The sequence below is a fragment of the Rhagoletis pomonella genome, unplaced genomic scaffold (genome assembly GCF_013731165.1).
Source record: "Rhagoletis pomonella isolate Grant_MI unplaced genomic scaffold, Rhpom_1.0 Rhpom_scaffold_00014, whole genome shotgun sequence".
NCBI lineage: Eukaryota > Metazoa > Arthropoda > Insecta > Diptera > Tephritidae > Rhagoletis > Rhagoletis pomonella.
Genome location: NW_023458568.1, coordinates 3,136,939 through 3,157,153, shown reverse-complemented (window position 1 = coordinate 3,157,153; position 20,215 = coordinate 3,136,939). Strand labels below are relative to the sequence as shown.

Here is a 20,215-nt window from a genome sequence, read left to right as displayed (position 1 = left end):
GCCTGTTGAATCAATTTATGTCTTGGTTGTATGAAAGATCAAAAAATTTGGATTTTCTGGCAAGTTGTACATCTTATCGCTACATTAATGGCCATGTACAAACTCATTTAATTTGCGTTTATTTTGTACACTAAATAACCGAATATGGATAACTCAGCCGAAATAGGTACGTGCTTTCGTTGAATTTTATAAATATAAGCCGAAACTATGAAATTGCAAAATTGCAATGTTTGTGGGCGAAACGTCCAACTTGATTGCGGATTGATTTTAGCCAACGTTTTCGGGTTGCATTATGTCAAAAGGATGTGTTTGTTGTAATTCATTCTGTCATTTACTACCACTATGCGTAGGCCAATTCATGAAATCATTTCATGCGTTTGAGTAGAAACTGAATGAATGAACACCATTTCATGATTTAAATTAACGCGAAATAGAGTTTATGCACTTAGTTTTTACTCAGATCGATGAAATATTTTCGTAAATTGGACTACGCATACATGTGATACTTATGCTTTTAATTTATAATGTAATTTTATGTTTTTATACTCTTGCTACCACATGAATATATGAATTCGTGATAAGCATATATGAATTCGCCTTGGAAGATAGAAAACGAGTAAGAATAAATGCCGAACAAAGGAATTTGTCTTCTTTCAACTTAAATAAATGCATTTTGCAAACAAAATAGCGTACGTTACTTAGTGCCTTGGCAAAGGCGAATTCGTAAGGATCTATTGATTGCATTATAAACATTTTCATTTATTTGTTAAACATACAATTACTTCCATTACAACCCGGCCCTATGGATGCTAGAAGCGCGAATTCATATAAGGTGGTGTTACCGGCAAATGAATAAATAAATTATATGTATATCAGAAAATTAATAAGATGAAATGAAATTATTCTTTGATTTCTAACCAAACCTATGTATGTAACTCAATCGCCTATGGTTTGCCGAACCGTAAACATATGTTTACACATCCAATTTCGTGAGGTGGTACCTGATACTCACACATTTTTTAAGAAGTTTCACTTCTATCATGTGTACGGTGTTACACACGCATTTTTTTTTAGTACTTATGTATGTATTTGTTTGGTGAAATTATTTGTTTCAATTTTTGTTACATTTAAAATAATTCCGTTAAACCAAACATCACGCGGGCGAAGCTGCGGGCAAAAGCTAGTATATTATATATTCTCTATTGGATGCTTGTAGGTCATATAACTCTATAGAGGTCACTCATCGGTGAAACGTGTTAAACGTCTTGTTAATTTAACTTTATTGGATAAGTTGTCTCTCTTCAGGTAATTTTCTTGAACATTGTTTTTTTTAGCAGCATTTATACAAATTCGCAGTTAATTATCTTCCCCATATGATGCCTTTAGCGTGCAATTTCTCTCGGCTTCGTCCAAAGCTCTTCAGGTGTCAGGTGGGTGGAATGCGTTGATCAACCGAGTCAATCCTAGTTCTGTAGGACCTTAGTCCACTGCGCTAGCTTGACCTAAGTTAGACTATAGAGGTTCGATTATTCCTAAGCTCGTGCCCTAGCTCAAAACTCCGACAGCAGCAAACAATTGACAGCATCGAAAATGGCTTCTGCTACTGAATTTTTACTTTTTTCGGTTTGTTTGACTTTTTGTAAATTTTTTGGTTTCGAGAAATACTTTGACGCCTAATTGGAAATTTTCCAATTTATTCTCATTAACAATCCCCAGAAGATAATTTACGTAGGCCTTCTTAAGTAAAGCCATTCTAAGAAGCCTACCCAAGAACGGCTAAAAAAAGCGCCTCCTTGCATGCCTTCTAGTAGGGCTTATCCATTTACAATTTACGCGATGCATAAATTTATATTATTTAGCATTACAAATGAATTTCAGTACGCATTTTAAGTTGCAATAACACATATTTGATATAAATCATAAGCAAATGCTTCAAAAATGTAAGATTTTTATAAATTAAAAATTGTTGTTGTTGTAGCAGCATACAAGCTCCCCAAAGAGCTTTTGGGGAGTGTTGCTGGAGTGACAGTCCTTGGCCAAATATAAGTCTGGGTCGTTCCGGTTACGTAGACCCGACTGTCGTGGGAACGCTTCCATGGGTAGTGAATGAAGCCCTCCAATTTGTGCCACTCTATATAAAAAAGAAAGGAGAAGGGAATGTAGAGTGGAAAGCCTCTTGACTCTCAAGAAGGCCTTCCGGAAGGGCTTTTAACTCCTGAAATTATATACTGGGTCAAAACAATGCCGAATTTGAATTTGGATGGACTTCACACCAACTCGCGTATCGCTATACGAGTTGAAATCAACTTGGATAATTGTACAAGTTGTGTTGTTGCTTTACATACAAATAGGCATTTAAACGAGTGTGCTTTTGGAAGTCCTTTACAAATGAATAGACCTAGTATTATGAAATTTGCCATATGTACTGTTAACAATGAAAAACTAAAGTTGCATATCTAAAGTTATTTCCGTACATTCACCGCAATGCTCATTGGGATGGTAGAACTTTTACATGTTACCACAGTTTATTACCCAAACTATCCAATTAGGCTATTTTCATGAATTCTGATAACTTAGAGTTTTGAATTGCCAATATTTATCTAGACATTAAATTATATTTCCAAATGTTACTAACCTTGTGTTTGTAGAAGTCTGTAGAACGTATTAAATATACCGCAAGATACATCCTTTTCAAATAAGTATTCCCATTCATCAATAGTTTTTTGTATTAATAGAGTAGAACTGCATTTTTTTTCGGTTCTAATAAGTTGCACGAAAGTGGCAAATAGCCTACAAACGTTTATAGTGAATAAAGCAACCTAAAAATAAAAAGTGTCAATTGTACAATGATTAAATGTGTTTGAAACCAACCTTCAAGTCCGCGAACTTCTCAATTGAATTAAGTACCCTAGGTACCCATGAACTCAATCCAATAATAACAATATCCCAGTCTTTGTACTTTAAACACCACGGCATATTTCTTATAACTTCAGTTAGCAGTCGGATGTATTCAACCAATTCAATTACAGATCCGTGGTCATCCATTGCGCTTTAGAATTGTTTTAATGATTATCACACTACAATTATTTATGTACAATTTACTCATGCTGACAAAAGCGTTTCGTTATTACCAAGATTTGGTTATAGCAATCAAATAGCATAGTTGGATAAGGCGAAATAAATAATAAGTTGGTGAAAGTCTGTAATATACTGGAGCATTTTAGTCAAGGCAAACGTTTACTTGATTATAATTACTGAACTGCTATCTTGGGTCGGTAAGATTGTTAGTTAAATCAAATCATTGTTGACAAACATTAAAAAATCCATGGTTTGTATATTTTTCCAGTTAGTTTTGTCATCTTGGTAAAATTTTATTTCCCTAAAAATTTGGACTTGACACAAAAAAAAGTTTGGTCTACTGGTAGCTGTATTTATTCTGTTGATTCTTTTCTTATTGTAATCGAAAATAATATTCAGCATAAACAAGTAATTAAAAAAATGTAAGACAGGTCGACCCCCAAACCACCTAACGGCTAACTTTTTGTGGCGGTATTTCTTTCCATTTAAGTAATTTATGTTCCAGATATAAAAAAAATCGGACCATAAATCAAGTATTAAGTTTAAAGTCTCTGGCTCATCGGGAAATTTGATTACACAGGTGAAACTTCATAAAAGCTTGTAAAAGTACATACAAAAAGAAGCTGACTTCCAAAACGTCAATTGCATTGAAGACGTACAAAGGTGACAGGTAATAAGATCAACGGAAATAAGGTCAACTGACTTTAGTTTCCACCCTGGTGCGAAATAAAGTCAATTGACATTATTACCTTCTCAAAAGCAAAATAAAATCCATTGACATTATTGCTCTTTCCAACATTAAATTTGCTTAGCTTCGCGGCGGCCCGCGTCCGAGCCCCACACCGCGCTCGAGCCCCATGTACCCCGGGCGACCGGTGCGCCACACCATGTCACGCTATGCCGTGATGACAGCTAATAAGTCCCAGATGATTTCTAAAATCTACAAACTAGTTTTTGTGCAAATTGCAGATAGAGGGTATTAATGAATTTAAGCCCTCGATATTTCACATTTTTATATTTGTAAGTTATCGGAAGATTTCTGCTGTGTTTTGGCAACAACTTGTCTGCTGTAATAAAGCATACAATTTGAGTTTCAAAAAACAAATCAATTAACTTACATGATCTCGGTTCCTATATTAAATAATCAATAATTTTTTATACTCGCATTTTGGCACATTGGCTTGAATGTGCCATCTATGAAATACATAATTACCATCAAATTAACGCAACACCGGGAGTGCTCAATATTTCTCGCTCTCAAAACAAATCGCGTTTGCCTCAATTAAAATTTAGTAACTACAACCAGGCCATGTGTTGAGAGAAGGCTTATCTGTAACAGAATGGAATTTGTAGAGCCATGTGTCGAAACAATATTTATTTCCTATCACCAAATCTATAGAATCCTTCAACTAAAGTAGCACTTTGGCTGACCGTAGATGTACTAATCCAACAGCTATTTGTAATATTTAGGGCCAGTTTTTCAGTGCCAGTTTAAACTTAGATTAAGTAAACTGAGTTTAAATTGAACAGCTGGCTGGCTGACATTTGATTGGCTGATCTTAGTTTAAACCAGATCGGGCGTTTAAACTCAGTTTAAACCACGGCCGTGCACTGAAAACCTGGCCCTTAGTCTCAAAATTTGTGAAAAATCGTCCACTAAGTGTATTTAGTTGCAGAAACGCTTTTCTCAGTGTAAGTATTTACATATATAAAAGCTTACACATCACATATCGCTTTTTTATCCGTATATAATTTTTCGCTCATTTCTCGAATAAATCCCAATATTTGCGTAGCTACATTTCTATCGCCGATTTCCATTACGTTGGATTTAAAAAAATTTGCTACGAAGCAGCACAGTGACGCAGATTTTATCCAAACGTTGGTTGACTTTGCACAGACAGAAATATTTTGTACGGATATACTTCTGTAACCCAGCTGAGGTAACTGAAACTAAAAATCATTAAGATGTTAATTCAAGTGTTTAAAAAAGTATGCGATTAAATTTGCTTTTAAAACTCTCAATAGGTACTGGTTTTATAGTGTTAAACAGCGAACGTACACACCCAGAATAAGGTTTAGTTATAGTTTCCAAAATTTGGTTACAGTAACCCAATAGCATAGTTGGATATGGCGAAATAAATATTTACTTTGTGAAAGTATGGGAGAAACGTATATTTGCTAATAAACGCAAAATCACTGTCTGGATTGGACAATATTGTTAGTTGCATCAACTCATTGTTAAGAGGAAATAAATACGGCTTTGGTTGATAAAAGCTTTCAAATACGTTTGTGAACTTGTTGGAAACTTGAATCCCGCTATAGTTTATTGTACAACCAGAAGAAGGGATAGTAGTAATTAACAAGATTTGGTTATAGTGACCAAGTAGAATAGTTGGATATGGCGAAATAAATATCTAGTACGCGAAAGTCTGCAATTTACTTGAGACTTCTAGATGGGACAAATGTATATTTGTTAATAATCACAAAACAACTTCCTTGATTGGACAATATTGTTAGTTGAATCAAACCATTGTTGGGCAAATATAAACAATGCTTTGGTTGATACAAGTTTTCAATTAATTTTGTGAACTTGCTGTAGACTTGAATCAGTTAATCGTTCATTATTGGAAAAAAGTTTCAATTTGACACAAATAAAAATTTACTCGATGGTTGTTGTGTTTACTTTCTTCTTTTATTTGCATATATTAAGCATAAAAAATACCTACATATTTACATAAATAGTTCCTAGGGTATATAATATATATCGTCACTAGAGATGAATAAAGGCGCGCTAGTGTTTCGACGGCGAAAAAAGACGCATAATAAAATTGTACGTAAAAAGGAGCTTAAGAAAAACTTCGGCGAAGAAAGACGCGTAATTTAGTTGACGGCGAAGAAAGATCCGTAAACATAGATTTATACCTGACCAACGACTGTGACTTCAGCATCATTCGCCAAAAACTCTTTACGGAATGTGCATACTATTACAACCGCAAACATAGTTGACCGCGAAAATAAGTTTACGCGTCCTTCTTCACCGTCAAATATTTTAACGCGTCTTTTTTCGCCGTCAACTATGTTAAGTCTTTCTTCGCTGAAGTTTTTTTATGCGCCTTTGTTCGCGGTGAACTTTTGAGCTCGCGCCTTTATTCGTGTCTAGTGACGATATGAATATGGTGGTAAGAATTTCCTAAAAATAAACGATAAAACAGGAACACTCGTGCGAATACCTAGGCCAATATCTGCGGCTGGAAGTGGTGGTTTAAGTATACTGCTTAGATTTTTCCTTGACACTTTCAAATTATATATCCCCTGAGAAACCCCGGTTGGGTTCAATCTTTATATTTTTAAATAATTATGCCCGCACCGAAACAACTCGCGGCGATAGCAAAACTGAAACTGAGCATGTCATAGCACACACTTTTCTTTCTCTATCTAGCGTAGTGATCGACATGCCATAGCTTACTGAGCGGCCTGTGACCACATGCGTGTTTCACCTATATACGAACAGCGGTAGCGAAGCAATGTTTTCAACGCACAAGTCTCATTCACTGAATCGTTTTAATGCAATGGTCGGCATACTAGCCGGTGTTGCCAGAACTTTTTGGGCCAACCGGCTAGATTGGCAAAAAAAAAAACGGCTAAAAACGGCTAAACTGTTTCAACTAAATTTCACATGTTTTATTTAAATAAATCGTAAGTAGAAAGACTAGTTCTTGGGGAGAAGTTGCAAATTCAAGCTGGAAAAAATTTTACGGCAAGAATTTGCAATTAGAAAAAACATATGAATGTGGCACATGGTTGCATTTTTTGTCGACAATAATTTGAATAAACAGCTTCGTCAAATTTAAAAATGTACAAACTTGAGCGATTTATAATAAAAAATTTAAGTAAAGACTTGTCTACTTAATTAGTTTAGTTAATTTCCATGATTTGAAACGTACTCGTAACGCAATCTCAACCATAGTCGATATAGGAAACGCGTGTTGAAGAAAGTCGGACTAGCAAGAAATATACATGTAGATCCTGTTTTTTGTCCCGCTGAAAGAACTTTAAAATTCTATACAAATTTCTTATGTTTTAAATGCAACCGTGGGCACTGGGTGGCAGAGAAACTTGCAAGTTCCTGCAGATTTGCGTTCGTGCAGAAATTTGCAAGTTTCTCTACTTGAGAGAGAATTTGGGAGCATTTTTTCTTACTAACTGATATTTTGAGTGATAATTTTCACGACGAACAAACCTATTGTATTCCTAGAGAGTTTTGCTTTACATAGAAATTTGTGCTCTTTTACTTTCATTTTTATGCATTTCAGTGCTGGTTCTTTTAATTCAAGTTGGCCTTCGGTTTTTGGAATTTAAATAAGTTCTCAGGAAAAAAAGTTAGTTTAAATAAGCCCATTTTTCCATTTTTCCCTTGCCTTAAAACTTTAAGCGTGGGCAACAATGATGTTTTGTAATTAAGGAAGAATTGAATATACGCTATCTGGGAAGACAATACCTGTAACATTTATTCTTGGCAGTATATCCAAACACAAACGCCTGTTAAGCAAAGAGTGAAACAATTTGTTATTTTCTAAGTTTGCGAATAAAACTTCACACTTAAATTTAAGTCATTGATAACAAACATTTTATGAAGAAAGTCCCCGTTACGGCCTTCTTTCGAAAAAAAATATTTGTTTAAAATAAAAATATTCGAAATCAGCCCAATTTTACATAACCCTTCCTCCACGATAACGCTAGTAGCCATTTCTAACAGATTTTGGGTCGCTTAGTCAAAAATGGAAACATATATACTTGAATTTTAAGAAAACAAAGAAATAGCAAAATCGGCTAAAAACGGCTAATTTTTTTACAAAACGGCTAACAAATCGGCTTCCGGCTAGACCGAAATTTCTCCGGCTGTTTGCTATTGCAGCCGGCTAAATCTGGCCGGAAAACGGCTAAAATGGCAACACTGATACTAACCCATTCAAACGATTCAATGAGTGGGACTGTGTGCATTGCTCAGCTGGCGCTCTTCGTATGTGAAACACACACGTGCTCAGAGAGCGGTCAGCATCCCTTAGGGGTGGCTCACAAGCAGTGTTGCCGTTTTAGCCCCTTGGTGGGTAAATATGGCTACCAAATTCTTTTTTTTTGACCACAAAAATTTGAAGTTGTCCCTAGCCCTTTTTAGCCCTTTTCAAAATTTATTCATCATTGACATTAAATTTTTTTTTTATGATTTTCATGAATTTAACTCTTCGCTCATAAAGCGAACGCCTTTCCTTCAAGGCAAGTAAACATATGTCTATGTATGTTCCTTACGTTTCTGGGTCATTATCTTATCCGTTAACGATTTAACTATACTTTAAAATAAGTAAGTTGGCGGCCCTTAATATGCTTTATGTGTTACACAAAAAGTTTTTTTGTTGAATAAAATATTACTCTTTTCAGAGTTCATTGTTTTTCTATACCAGTAAATAGAAAATGTTTGCGTGTATACTTATCATAGCGCACGGCAGTGTGCGCGAGTGACGAAAGCATCCACAGTAGCATGCTGAAATGACTCACTTATATATACACGAGATTTGGAAGTTTTTACCCAGACGTCCAATCGACATGTTTGATATGTCGTTGGAAAGGTCTTGCAGAGTGTGTCCAGAAACAATAATCAAGCTTCGTAAAAGATTAACCGGATTCTGAATAATTAGGCTAAAGTGTTGCGAAACAAAAAACGTTTTTTTGCTTTTGCCGGTTTAAGGGGGCATGAGGGCACAACCAACATGTTTAGTGTTATTCTATAGGCCAATACCTTTCAAACGATACCTTATATATTAAGTTCCGGCCACTAGTTGGAAAGATATAGAGGTAAATGTATTTTGGTTCGTGTCTCCACTACGAGATGCTTTGATATGTATGTGGCGTCTGTACGTACCATCATTTAATTTTTTTCAAACTTTCAGGAATTAAAGTACACAAAAAACTAAGGTTTTGTTCCAGGATGTTTTGATTCGTATGCCTGTGTGGGCGTGGTTGCTGCCTGAAATTCGAAAAAGGCAGTTTTTTAAACTACCACTGAGGCTCAGTCCATGTCACTGATGTGGATATCAGTAGAAGGGTCTTCAAACCAGCTATCTAACGCTATCTTTTGTGTTTATAAAATATAAATACGCCATAACGTTATCGCCTGAAAACTAAAAATCGGGCTGCTGAAAATAGAGATTTCGGGTATTTTCTCAAAAACTGGTCAGTCGATTTTATTCTAAGTTTCCAAAAGTCTAGCCCCAAACCTTAGCTTCCATGTGGTATATAGCTTATATCTGGGAAAACTCTTGTTGTGGAGATATTGCTATTCAAATTGAAAAAATGTCGCTCCAAAAAGGGTCAAATGGTTAAAAATTAACATATCCGTCTAATTTGGTTACTTTAAGATATAAAAATAACATACGCAGTTCCCCGAAAAAAATCGCCCATTCCCCGATTGCCACTTAAACCGAAATTCCCTGCAAATCGGGAAATTTCCCGCGAGTTGACAAGTTGAAGAATGCTGCTGTGCTAATCACTTCGTACATGTCTTGGAAACCACAGTTTGTGTGTATTTTAGAGTTTTTTTCAGTCACATGCCGAAATTGTAACATTCTTCCCCATTTGAACTGCAGGTATGTACACAGATTTAACTATGCTACATGGGTTTATCACCCGCACTTAACCTACCTGGTATTTATCTATAGTTGTACATAAATATGTATGTATGAATGCATTTAGTTCACTCAATGCGCCGCTACTACTTACATACATATGTATAACTTGCCACTGAGCAAAACTACTTGAGAAAAAATCATTAGTTTAATAGCACGAGTGCAACACCGTACACGTGATAGAAACTTCTTAAAAAAAGCACACCTGTGCGCCCCACACCCAGTAGAAATCTTAACAACAATTAAACTACGAGGCAATGAGACGAATACAGTTGTTTATTGTATCCAAAGTTGGTACCAAGTTGATAAGTTTTTATCATTTCCCATATTTTTTTTTATTTTCAATTTTTTCGAATACATATCATCCTTGATATCATCATATTATTGATCACCCTTTTTCGCTTTATTCCGTATTCGAAAAACTATGTGTTTCAATGGACACATCGATTTGAATACATAATTTAGATCTAGAGAATATTTTTAGCAATTTATTTGAGAAAAATAAAACATTTAGTCGGCCGCTGTGGTGTAGTGGTAAGCAGTGCGCGCTTTCACTCATCAGCACCTGGGTTCAAGCCCTGGTCAAAGACACATCACAAAAAATATAGAAAAAGGTTTTTTCTTAACAGCGGTCGTCCCTCGGCAGGCAATGGCAAACCTCCGAGTGTATTTCTGCCATGAAAAAACAGCTTCTCATAAAAATACAATCGCCGTTCGGAGTCAGCGTAAAACTGTAGGTCCTTCCGCTTTGTGTGACAACATCAAGGCGCACGCCACAAGTCGGAGGAGAAGCTCGGCCAAACACTAACATATGTGTAAGCGCCAATCTATTATTATTATTATTATTATTAAAACATTTAGTTTATTGTTTGTATTTTCGGCGATTTTAAATTTGCTACCCCAAAATAATTGATATCAAATAAAATACATCTTTGAGGTAAAATTTTCAAGTGACGAAAGCTGAACTAGGGACACAAAATTTATGATATCAATTTCGTGACGAAAATTATACGCATTTTTTAACTGTCTTTCAAACGTACGGAGGTGTTTTATTTGATATATTTATACTAGCAGTACCCCGGTGTGCTTGTCTACACCAAATATTGAAAAACGAATGAAAAGTCCTGGAATTTTTCTATATGAAAATTTATCATTTGTTTTATTTCGAAATTTTTGATTCTTTATTTTAAATCTTAATCCTACACATTTGGATATACAACATTTTTTGTTTTTCCATCTTGGGTATGAATAAATAAACAATTTGGAACGCCAACTCTTGAACAGGCCACGTATAGCTACCAATTCCAGTAATCTACCACAAATATTTCAAGAGATATACCAGATGAAAATTTTTGTTAGTATGGGTGGTGCCACGCCCCCTTTTCCGAATTCGGGGAAACTTAACACAAACCATCTGCATAATAGCCCGACTATGCCGTATAAATTTGGTTGAAATCTTGCACTTATTCTTTATATATAAGACGTGAGGTGCCACGCCCTCTTTTCCAATACCAACCATTTTTATCCATGAGTATGGAATTATTTGTTATACCTCTATACCAAGTTCCAGTACTCTACCACAAATATTTCAAGAGATATACAACAAAAAAATTTTAGTTAGTATGGTAGGTGCCACACCCCCTTTTACGAATTCGGGCAAACTTCACATAAACCATCTGCATGATAGCCTGAATATACCGTATAAATTTGGTTGAATTCGGTGAAGCCGTTCTCAAGTTATAAGCTCACACCAAAAACGTGTACTTATTTGTATACATAAGATACATACATATGCTACGCCCCTTTTCCAAATATGGGCAAAATCCACATAAAATATCTGCATGATGGCCCGAATATGCCGCATAAATTTGGTTGAATCCGGTGAAGCCGTTCTTAAGTTATATTGTCACACCAAAAACGTTCACTTATTTTTATATTTTAGCTAGTATGGGTGGTGCCACGCCCCCTCTTCCGAATTCGGGAAAACTTCGCATAAACCATCTGCATGATAAATCGAATATGCCACATAAATTTGGTTGATTTCGGTGAAGCTGTTCTCAAGTTATGCGGTCACACCAAAATCGTGCACTTATTTTTATATATAAGATGTAGGTAAACAAATTTAGCTACCATTTTTAGCCACAACGACGATTTTTAGCTCTTTTTAGTCCTTTTTTAGCTGGAATTTAGCTACCACTAAAAACGTTTCGCGGCAACACTGCTCACAAGCATGAATATTTTCCGCTCTCAAATAAATACAGAGTAACCGCCTTAGATATTATATCAAGATTTTTATCCATGGCGCAATAAACAGAGAAGTAATAAAATAGCTTTCTCGCTTTATTTTCTGACATTCGGCTGCCTTAAGTTCTGAACACATTGAAAACGACGAGCTACGGACCACAGCCTCCAATTTGTCATCTTCATTATCTAAATGCATTGTCGATGGCGACATGATTTATTTGAACGCGGCAGCGACATCATAAATTTGTATGAGTTTGACATAAAAGAAGAGGAAGAACGTTATCTGTCGCCAGAAAAATAGAAATAGATCTAATCTGGCCACAATCACAGCCGTCGCGTAGCCCGGTCGTCGCCAAAATAATTATCTACATAAGAGTACGTGTTAAAATAATTTGACAGCTGTGGTTTGTAGCTCGTCATTTTCATTGTGTTCGGGCTATTATAGGCAAATTTTAAAGGCAATTTTTCAAATAAGGCAGTGTCAAAATCTTTCTTCTCGCTCTAATTACTTCATCTGCACCCGGATTCCAACTTTCGCTATCTCTGAAATGCTAAAAATAAAGCTAAAATTTGATCCGAATTTTTGGCGATCACCGCGATTCTGTTCAGCCTGTCGCTAAAAATTGCTTAGCCTAAATTTTACTACTCTTACTACTTACTCATCCGGCCGCCAGGGCCGCTGTGCAGCAACGGCAGCTGTCAAATTTTGTTTTGATTTTAATAGTGATAAATAGTGAAAACAAGAGTAAGTAGAACTTTGCAATAATGTTGACCGATTTATTATAAATTCATAAAACTTATGAATAAAATTAATAAAGTACAATCGAAGAGTTTTGGATTGCTAATTAAATAAAGTGTTTGTAAAGTGAAAACTAGTCGGTTAATTAAGCATTTTGTTGCAACCATAAACCCAAAAAACTGCTGTAATGCTATTCATGAAAACCAGCAATAAATATAAAACTTAATTCACTATGCAAGCCGCTTCTTAAGTTGCTAGCCATTATTTACTAAACCACACACCCAATCGTTTCTTGGAAGGACGATGGTCATATTTTATGAACAATGGTGTGGTTACTGCAAACACACGGAGCCAATTTTCGGGCAAGTTGCTCTGAAACTACATGGACTGAATATACGAGTAGGAAAACTTCTTTGCACACGATTTTCGTATTTACCGCGTGAAATGAAAATTTGTTCCTATCCAACAATAATGTTTATTAAAGGCAGTGCAAACGATGTTTTTAATGGCGATCGCATCAAAAATAGTTGGTTGAATTTGTTCTGTGACATGGCCAGAAAGTGTTGATATATGTACATATATATTTATTTCATACAAATATATGACTTTTTTTAATTAAGAGTCAAACCAAATACATAAATACCCTGCAGTGAAATCCCAAACTAGTCAGGAAAAATACAAGTTTACAACTAGAATTCCCTGACAGAAACCGAACTAGTTCGAAAATAACCACACTTGTAGCAAGTACAAAACGATTTATTCATGTCCTCTTTTATTTGACTTCGACAATTTAATGATATAAATTACACAAAATATAATCACTTTTATTTGGGTATATTGTAAACCATTAAATAGAATACGTATTCAATTATACCAGTCCTGTTAAATAATGATTAATATTCATAATGATTATTGATTAAAGCATGTTTTTGGATAACCGTTTAATGATTAAACACCGCTATTACCACCTTTTTAATGATTAATAATTAATTAATTAAAAAAATGTTAATTAAATCATTAATTTTAATTACATCATTATTTGGTTATTTTTGATAATTTTCAATTATTTTTGACTTTTTTTAATTACACGATTAATATAATTATTTGATAAATTTATATTATCAATCAACAAGCCGATCTATATACAAAAATTAAGAATATTTAATAACTGCTTGAATTATTTATTTATTTTATTCTTATCCAAATCTCAAATTTTAAACACTAATTATTACTTTTAAAAAACTTTAAAAATAAAGAACTGAAATGTGAAAGTTAATGAATTTAATTTATTTTAATGAAAACTTTTACTTTTATTTAGTTCACTCAAAAATTAACTAAGGTATTCGTCTTATTTTTAACTAAAATGTTTTCTTTTCCATATTCAATATTGTTAAGAAAGAAAAAAATATAGTATTTATTGTTCCTGAAAGCTTTCACTTTTAATATCATTTAACCGAAAATGCATTTAAATTTATGTTCGAAAGTTTGAAATAATTATGTATTTATTTTTCCTTTTAAATAATACTCAAAAGATGTAACACTTTTTATTGGCAAATCTAAGGCTGCTACATAAAAATGTGTAATGTATTGAAGTGTACTTAATCAAAAGTTTTTTATTGTATATTCATTGTATGAATTCAATTTATTTTTTGACTTTCAAAGTAGTGGTTTTAGTCCATAATTGGACTAGTATTTTTCTGTCTACTGTCAACTAGTATGAGACTGGTATATTTCTGACCGAAATCTGACAATTACCATCTCGTAGGACATCCCCATGTTAAAAATACCAGTTGATTGCGAGGAAAAAAGATAGTTGGCTGACTAGTTGGGCGTGCGGGTCATACTAGTTGTGAGGTAGTTTACAACTAGTACATTTGACTACAGGGTATATTAGCGGAGTTCACTCTTCGTAGCAAATGTTTGAGGAAATGTTTAGTTATTTGCCCACTGTTTTTGGGTTAGTGGGCGGAGGAAAAGGGGTCGTGGGTCTTAATATCCAACCCACTAGAAAGAGCACAGTTCACGCTTAGTAAAAAGTCACACCTGACCTCTCGAAACCTTCCACAGACCCCTGGGGAACCATCACAAAATGGTCTAAAATTAGAATTTTGACACCGGAAATGTAAACTCGATAAAAAGTTTTTTGTGCAGAACACCTTTCCGTGTTGGTGAGCGAAAATTACAAAATTTGGTTTTACAATAAAGTTTAGACCCTTGACTACAAGGTTTATAAAAATTGTTTGGATCGGGTCACCCATTCGGACGCAATAGCACGAAATCATTTGGCAAATAACTAAACCCTACCCAATATTTGCTTTTCCAACCACAAATCGCATACATAAGTTTATCGATAGGATTGCACCATCCAACCCAACTATGCTACAAAGAGTGAACTCCGCTTTTGTAATTTTGTAGGGTGTATGGAATGAAATATGTGATGGAAGCAATACATTACTATACATTTTATATTCCAAAGTAATGCTAACATAACATAATCGGTCAAAATAAAGCGCTCAGTAAAAAAATATTAAGTGAAATTATAAATTTGTAATAGCGAAAATAATAGCAGACTACATTTTTTATTATATTTCATTTCCTTTAGTGCAACCATGAGTGGTTTGCAACTTTCGCGTCGTATTGCAATGGAATCGCAAAGAACAATGAGGAACAGCCTTCGCAAAAAGCGCAAAACCTTGAGTCTACGGATCCTTTCAACGTTTTTGAAGAGAGGTTTGTGGAGCTTTTCAGGCTCACAAAAGAAATGTGTATCTTTGAGGAGATCCGTCCTCATATGCGAGAAATGGCAGCAAATGGACTTCCTAAAATGTTGCGATTCCTTGCAACTTTGCGATTTTTCGCTCAAGGTGAATATAGCCTTGTATACTTTTAAACAAATTAATTTCACGAAAATGCGTAATCTTTTCAGGAAGTTACCAGCGGTCAGTCGGACAAGACTTTTTGCTAAATATCTCGCAAAGCAGAGTTAGCAGATGTGTGAGGGAAGTTGCCAATATAATGGGCAGACATTTATTGGCCAAGTACGTGAAATTTCCAACTTCAGCCGAAGACATACAAGCGGTAAAGGAGATGTAAGTTTGTACATAGTATGGAAATAAGCATAGTTATAGCTACGGTGACCATCCGTCCTGTATTATACGGAACAGTCCTCTTTTTCATCCTTTGCCCTGGTAATTTATTTATTTCATACGGGACGCCAAATGTTCTGTATTTGTTTTAGTGTCCCGTATTTGACCCGTATCCGGTATTTTGGCGCCTTAATAGCTCATAACAATGACAAGCCTATGAACCAGTTTTTATTTTTAAATCTGGATGCTTGTGACTCGAATCGAGGAGCACATATCGATGGCTGAGCGGAAGATCTACCTATCTCGCCAGTCTGTTCTAAAACGTCCTACCTCAGAAAACTTTTCAGGAACGCTCTACTTCAGAATTTTATTGGAGAATGCCCTATTTCAGTTTTTTTTTTTTTTGGAAAATACCCTATCTCAGAATTTGGTTGAAGAACACCCAATTTCAGAATTTGGTTCAAAAACGCCTTATCTCAAACGAAAATACATTGAAAATGTGCTGAGATTTTTGAACTGAATTCGGGGATAGGGAATTTTTCAATCAAATTTTAAAATAGGGCGTTAAACCAAATCCTGAAAATGGGCACTGTTGAAAAATTTTCTGACATAGGGCGTTTTCGAACTGGCTGCCGAGATAGGTCGATCTTCCACTCAGCCATTGGTATGTAGATGGTTTCTGAAGTTATAATTTTGCGCTAAAATTTCAAACTTTGTTTACGTATATGGATTCCAAAACCAACAAAAAATACACACAGCTTGCTGTCCGATATGCCGGGTGTGGAGGCAATTTTCAAATTTTGTGAACAGGGGAAACTACGCCAAAAAAAATTATTGCTGATTGTATGAGGGATTGTATCTTCAACGTCAGAAACTCCAAATAAGATGGCTACCAGGAGAATGTTGTAAAAGTAAAGAAGTTCTCAAAGATGGAAGGGTACGCTTTGAGATTCAGCTCGTTCCGGATGCTATTCACTGCATTGTGCGTGGTCGAAATCCAAGTCTGTTGAATACCACTCGTGGATATTTTCATCATGTTTCCCTGCCTATGAATGTTTGGAACACATTTTGCGGGGTAAAAAGCCCGAGCACAAACTACAAAGTTAAGGAAATATATTCAGCGAATGTGTGATATTAAACTGTATATGTATATTGTAATGAAGCGTTTTTGTTGCCCCGATGCTTCTTCTACAATGCTGGGGTATACACGCTGTGTCCAGGATTCGTTGCAATTAATTTGTAGTTTCGGGGCTCTGGTAAATCTTACTTTATTGACTAACTTTCTTACTTTCTATTAACATATAACAAAAAAAGGATCACGGTGGGAAATTCCAGTAATTTTGTCTGGTAGCTGAGTAACGGCTCCGTGTTCCGTTACTGGCCCGCTATGCTGTAGTGGCGTAGCTTTAGTACTGGTAGGCAGCGCGCTGCTGACGCCGATAAGTGGCACGCTGCTAACGTCGGTAAGTGGTGCTCTGGCCCCGTCGATATGTAGCGCTCTTGCAATGTAGGTGAGTCGCACTCTGGTCGCGCCGGTGAGTGGTGCCCTAACAACGTCGGTGAGTGTCGCTCTGGTGACGCCGGTATGTGGCGCTCTTGCAATGTCGGAGAGTAGCGCTCTGATGTCGTTGACAAGTGGCGCTCTGTTCGTGCCGGCGAGTATCGCTCTGGTGACGCCGGTATGGGGCGCTCTTGCAATGTCGGAGAGTAGCGATCGGATGTCGTTGACAAGTGGCGCTCTGTTCGTGCCGGAGAGTAGCACTCTTGTCACGCCGATGGGTGGTGCTCTGGCGATGTCTGATGACGTCGGAGAGCACCGGTCTTGTTGGAGCTCGGCTGGCGGTGGTAAGTAGCGCCCTTGTTGGCGTCGCTCTGCTGACGGCGGGCGAGCGGGTGTTGCCCGTACGCGTTTTCACGAGAGGCTGTGGTGAGAGCGTGTGTAGCTTGTGGCGCTGCCACTGAATAGGTGACGTCCAGCCCGACGCTCAAGCCGGCGCAGAAGAAATCACCCTTACCAGCAGCTGTTGCAGAAGTGGAATCAAGCCCGACGCTCGAGCCGCCGCATATGAAGTCACTTCTTGCTAGTGGCCGTCTGCTCACGACCACAGTCTCGCGCAGCTACATGTTCCTGTGCGATGTTGCGTTGTCATAGCAACGAAGAGGCTGTCGGGTGTTTCTATGACTTGTATTTCCACACCCTGTGGCTTGTGTTTGTGGTTTATGGCATCGCTGGTTGCTTTGATGGCGGGTATTTGTGTGGCCCAAATTCTTCAGGGATATTTGGTCCTCACCCTCCCCCCCCCCCCCCCCCCCCCCTGCCCCCTCTACTTCGGTGATCTTATGCCCCTCTGGTACTCGGGTAGATGTGTGACGGCTATGAGGCCGCGACTACCGTTATGGTAGCCGTAAGCGCCATGGGAGCGCGCGGAGTGGTGTCGATGGCATGTACGGCGGAAACTGGTGTGGTAGCCGTAGGGACGAGCGGTGGCTTCCGTATGGGCTACGGTGCATGTTTCCTTGCTTGCGCGTTAGTCGCGTATGTGGAGACGGCGTGTACTGTGGCAGTGCGACTCGCGTCGGCGGCTGTGTGAGTAAGTTTCGCGTCTCGCGGCAGACGCTGCTGCGTCGGAGCGTACAGTCGCGGCGTTTCATAGGCCAGCAGTGTATACCGGCCCTGAGGTTCGGACACCAGGGCACAGTGGTTCGGATCGCAAATCTAGCTGGACGAAACTATTTAAACAAATACTCGTTGATGGATCTTTACACCACTTCTTACCTAGGAGATTTTTGAGTCGCTGATTACGAATCTGAAGTCACTTATCAAAAATTCAAATGGCGGATCTAATATGGCGGACGAAAATTAAAAAAATCAGTAGATTTCTATGAAACTGGGTATCTGGGGGTTTTCTGGGTCGCTGATTACATACCTAAAGTCATTTACCAAAAATTCAAAATGGCGGACGAAAATTAAAAAAAATCGATAGATTTCTATGTAACTGGGTATCTGGGGATTTTCAGGGTTGCTGATTACGAATCTATAGCCATTTACTTAATTTACTTCGGAACGAGCATTTTCATCAGATATTTCTTTCAATTTACTAATCACATAATCACGGACACCTTGTTGTCTTTTAGAAGTTTCAGCAACACCAAATGTCAAACAACTCACTTCTTAAGATTTTATTTACCATGACTAAAATTTAAGATCACAGCAAGAAACACAAATAAATTTCAGAAAAAATTGTATAACAGCGCTTAAAGATTTACATGCCTGTTGTATAATTTTTTAATTTCAGAAAGCAGAAAATTCGCGAGGTACTATTTTTTTAACTCTTACATAACCAAAGGTTTTATAACTCCAAGTATTTTTCTGAAGGGACATTTTCTACTGCGGTCTTTTCTTGTTACATGTTTATAGAAATTACCAGCGCCCTGAAACTACAAATTTATTGATACTCGCCGTATCTGAGTATACCCCAGCATTGTAGAAGGAGCGTCGGGGCAGCAAAAACTGTATACAAATCAGTTTGAAAGAGGGCGTGGCGTTTATAGTAAACTGACAGAGAGTGAGGTTCTTCCAGGGGCATAGCACCTCCAATAGATGCAGCTCGTTCAGAGAACCATAACCTTGACCCATTACAAACATACAGCTAAACGGAATGACCTGTTGTAAACTAAGTTTGCAAGAAGTCGTAGTCCCACCACGCATGCCGTCTACGTTCAAAAAATATCAATTTAAAAATTAAAGCGCATTTCATTTTTCATTCGGTACCTTGATCCACCTGAACTTAATAATCTAGTAAAGAAAGTGTAGACCAATATGATTGCAGAAAGAATGAATGCTGGATGCGCCAAAAGAGGAAGATGTGTTTCTGTCAGGAGTACTATTTATTCACACAGACCTTACATTTTAATTTAAAAGTCTCCAGTATTCTCTGAGCCTTTAATTTGGCATATGCTTAAAGTATTGTTTATAAGGAGGCTTTAAATTAAATAAGAAAAATTGTAAATGTCTTCTTTATTTTATGGTAAACTGAAAATCTTTCTTACTGTTTTATATTTTACTGTTTTATTATTTTACCCCGAACGACGTCGGATGCTGCAACATAAAACACACAGATGGCGCTAGAATTGAGATATTTAAAGAATCCGTCTTTACCATACGATCTGGATTAACTTTTTTATAAGAAGAAAAAACGGACCCAAAACATAGATGGCGCTGGAATCAAGATATCTAGATACCCCTCTGCAAATTTACTTTTTAGATGACCTAATAAAGCCCCATCCTTACTATTTGTTACTTAATATATCACGCGCCTAGATCTAAAGTGCGATCAACTCAAAAAATGTATGGCGATTTTTTGCATAAATGAAATGGTAGCACTTAC

The 20,215-nt window shown here is 36.7% G+C and overlaps 1 protein-coding gene across 2 annotated transcripts in view; it reads right to left on the bottom strand.

Annotated features, from left to right (window-relative positions):
* Window positions 1-20,215, bottom strand: part of LOC118749173 (E3 ubiquitin-protein ligase listerin-like) — a gene marked incomplete in the record, with an annotated part of 227,841 nt that overhangs the window by 122,207 nt on the left and 85,419 nt on the right. For both annotated transcript variants that reach the window (XM_036483948.1, XM_036483949.1), the window contains 3 exon segments: window positions 2,636-2,819; window positions 2,872-3,049; window positions 4,799-5,028. In XM_036483948.1, the coding sequence (XP_036339841.1) occupies window positions 2,636-2,819; window positions 2,872-3,049; window positions 4,799-5,028 (592 nt within the window).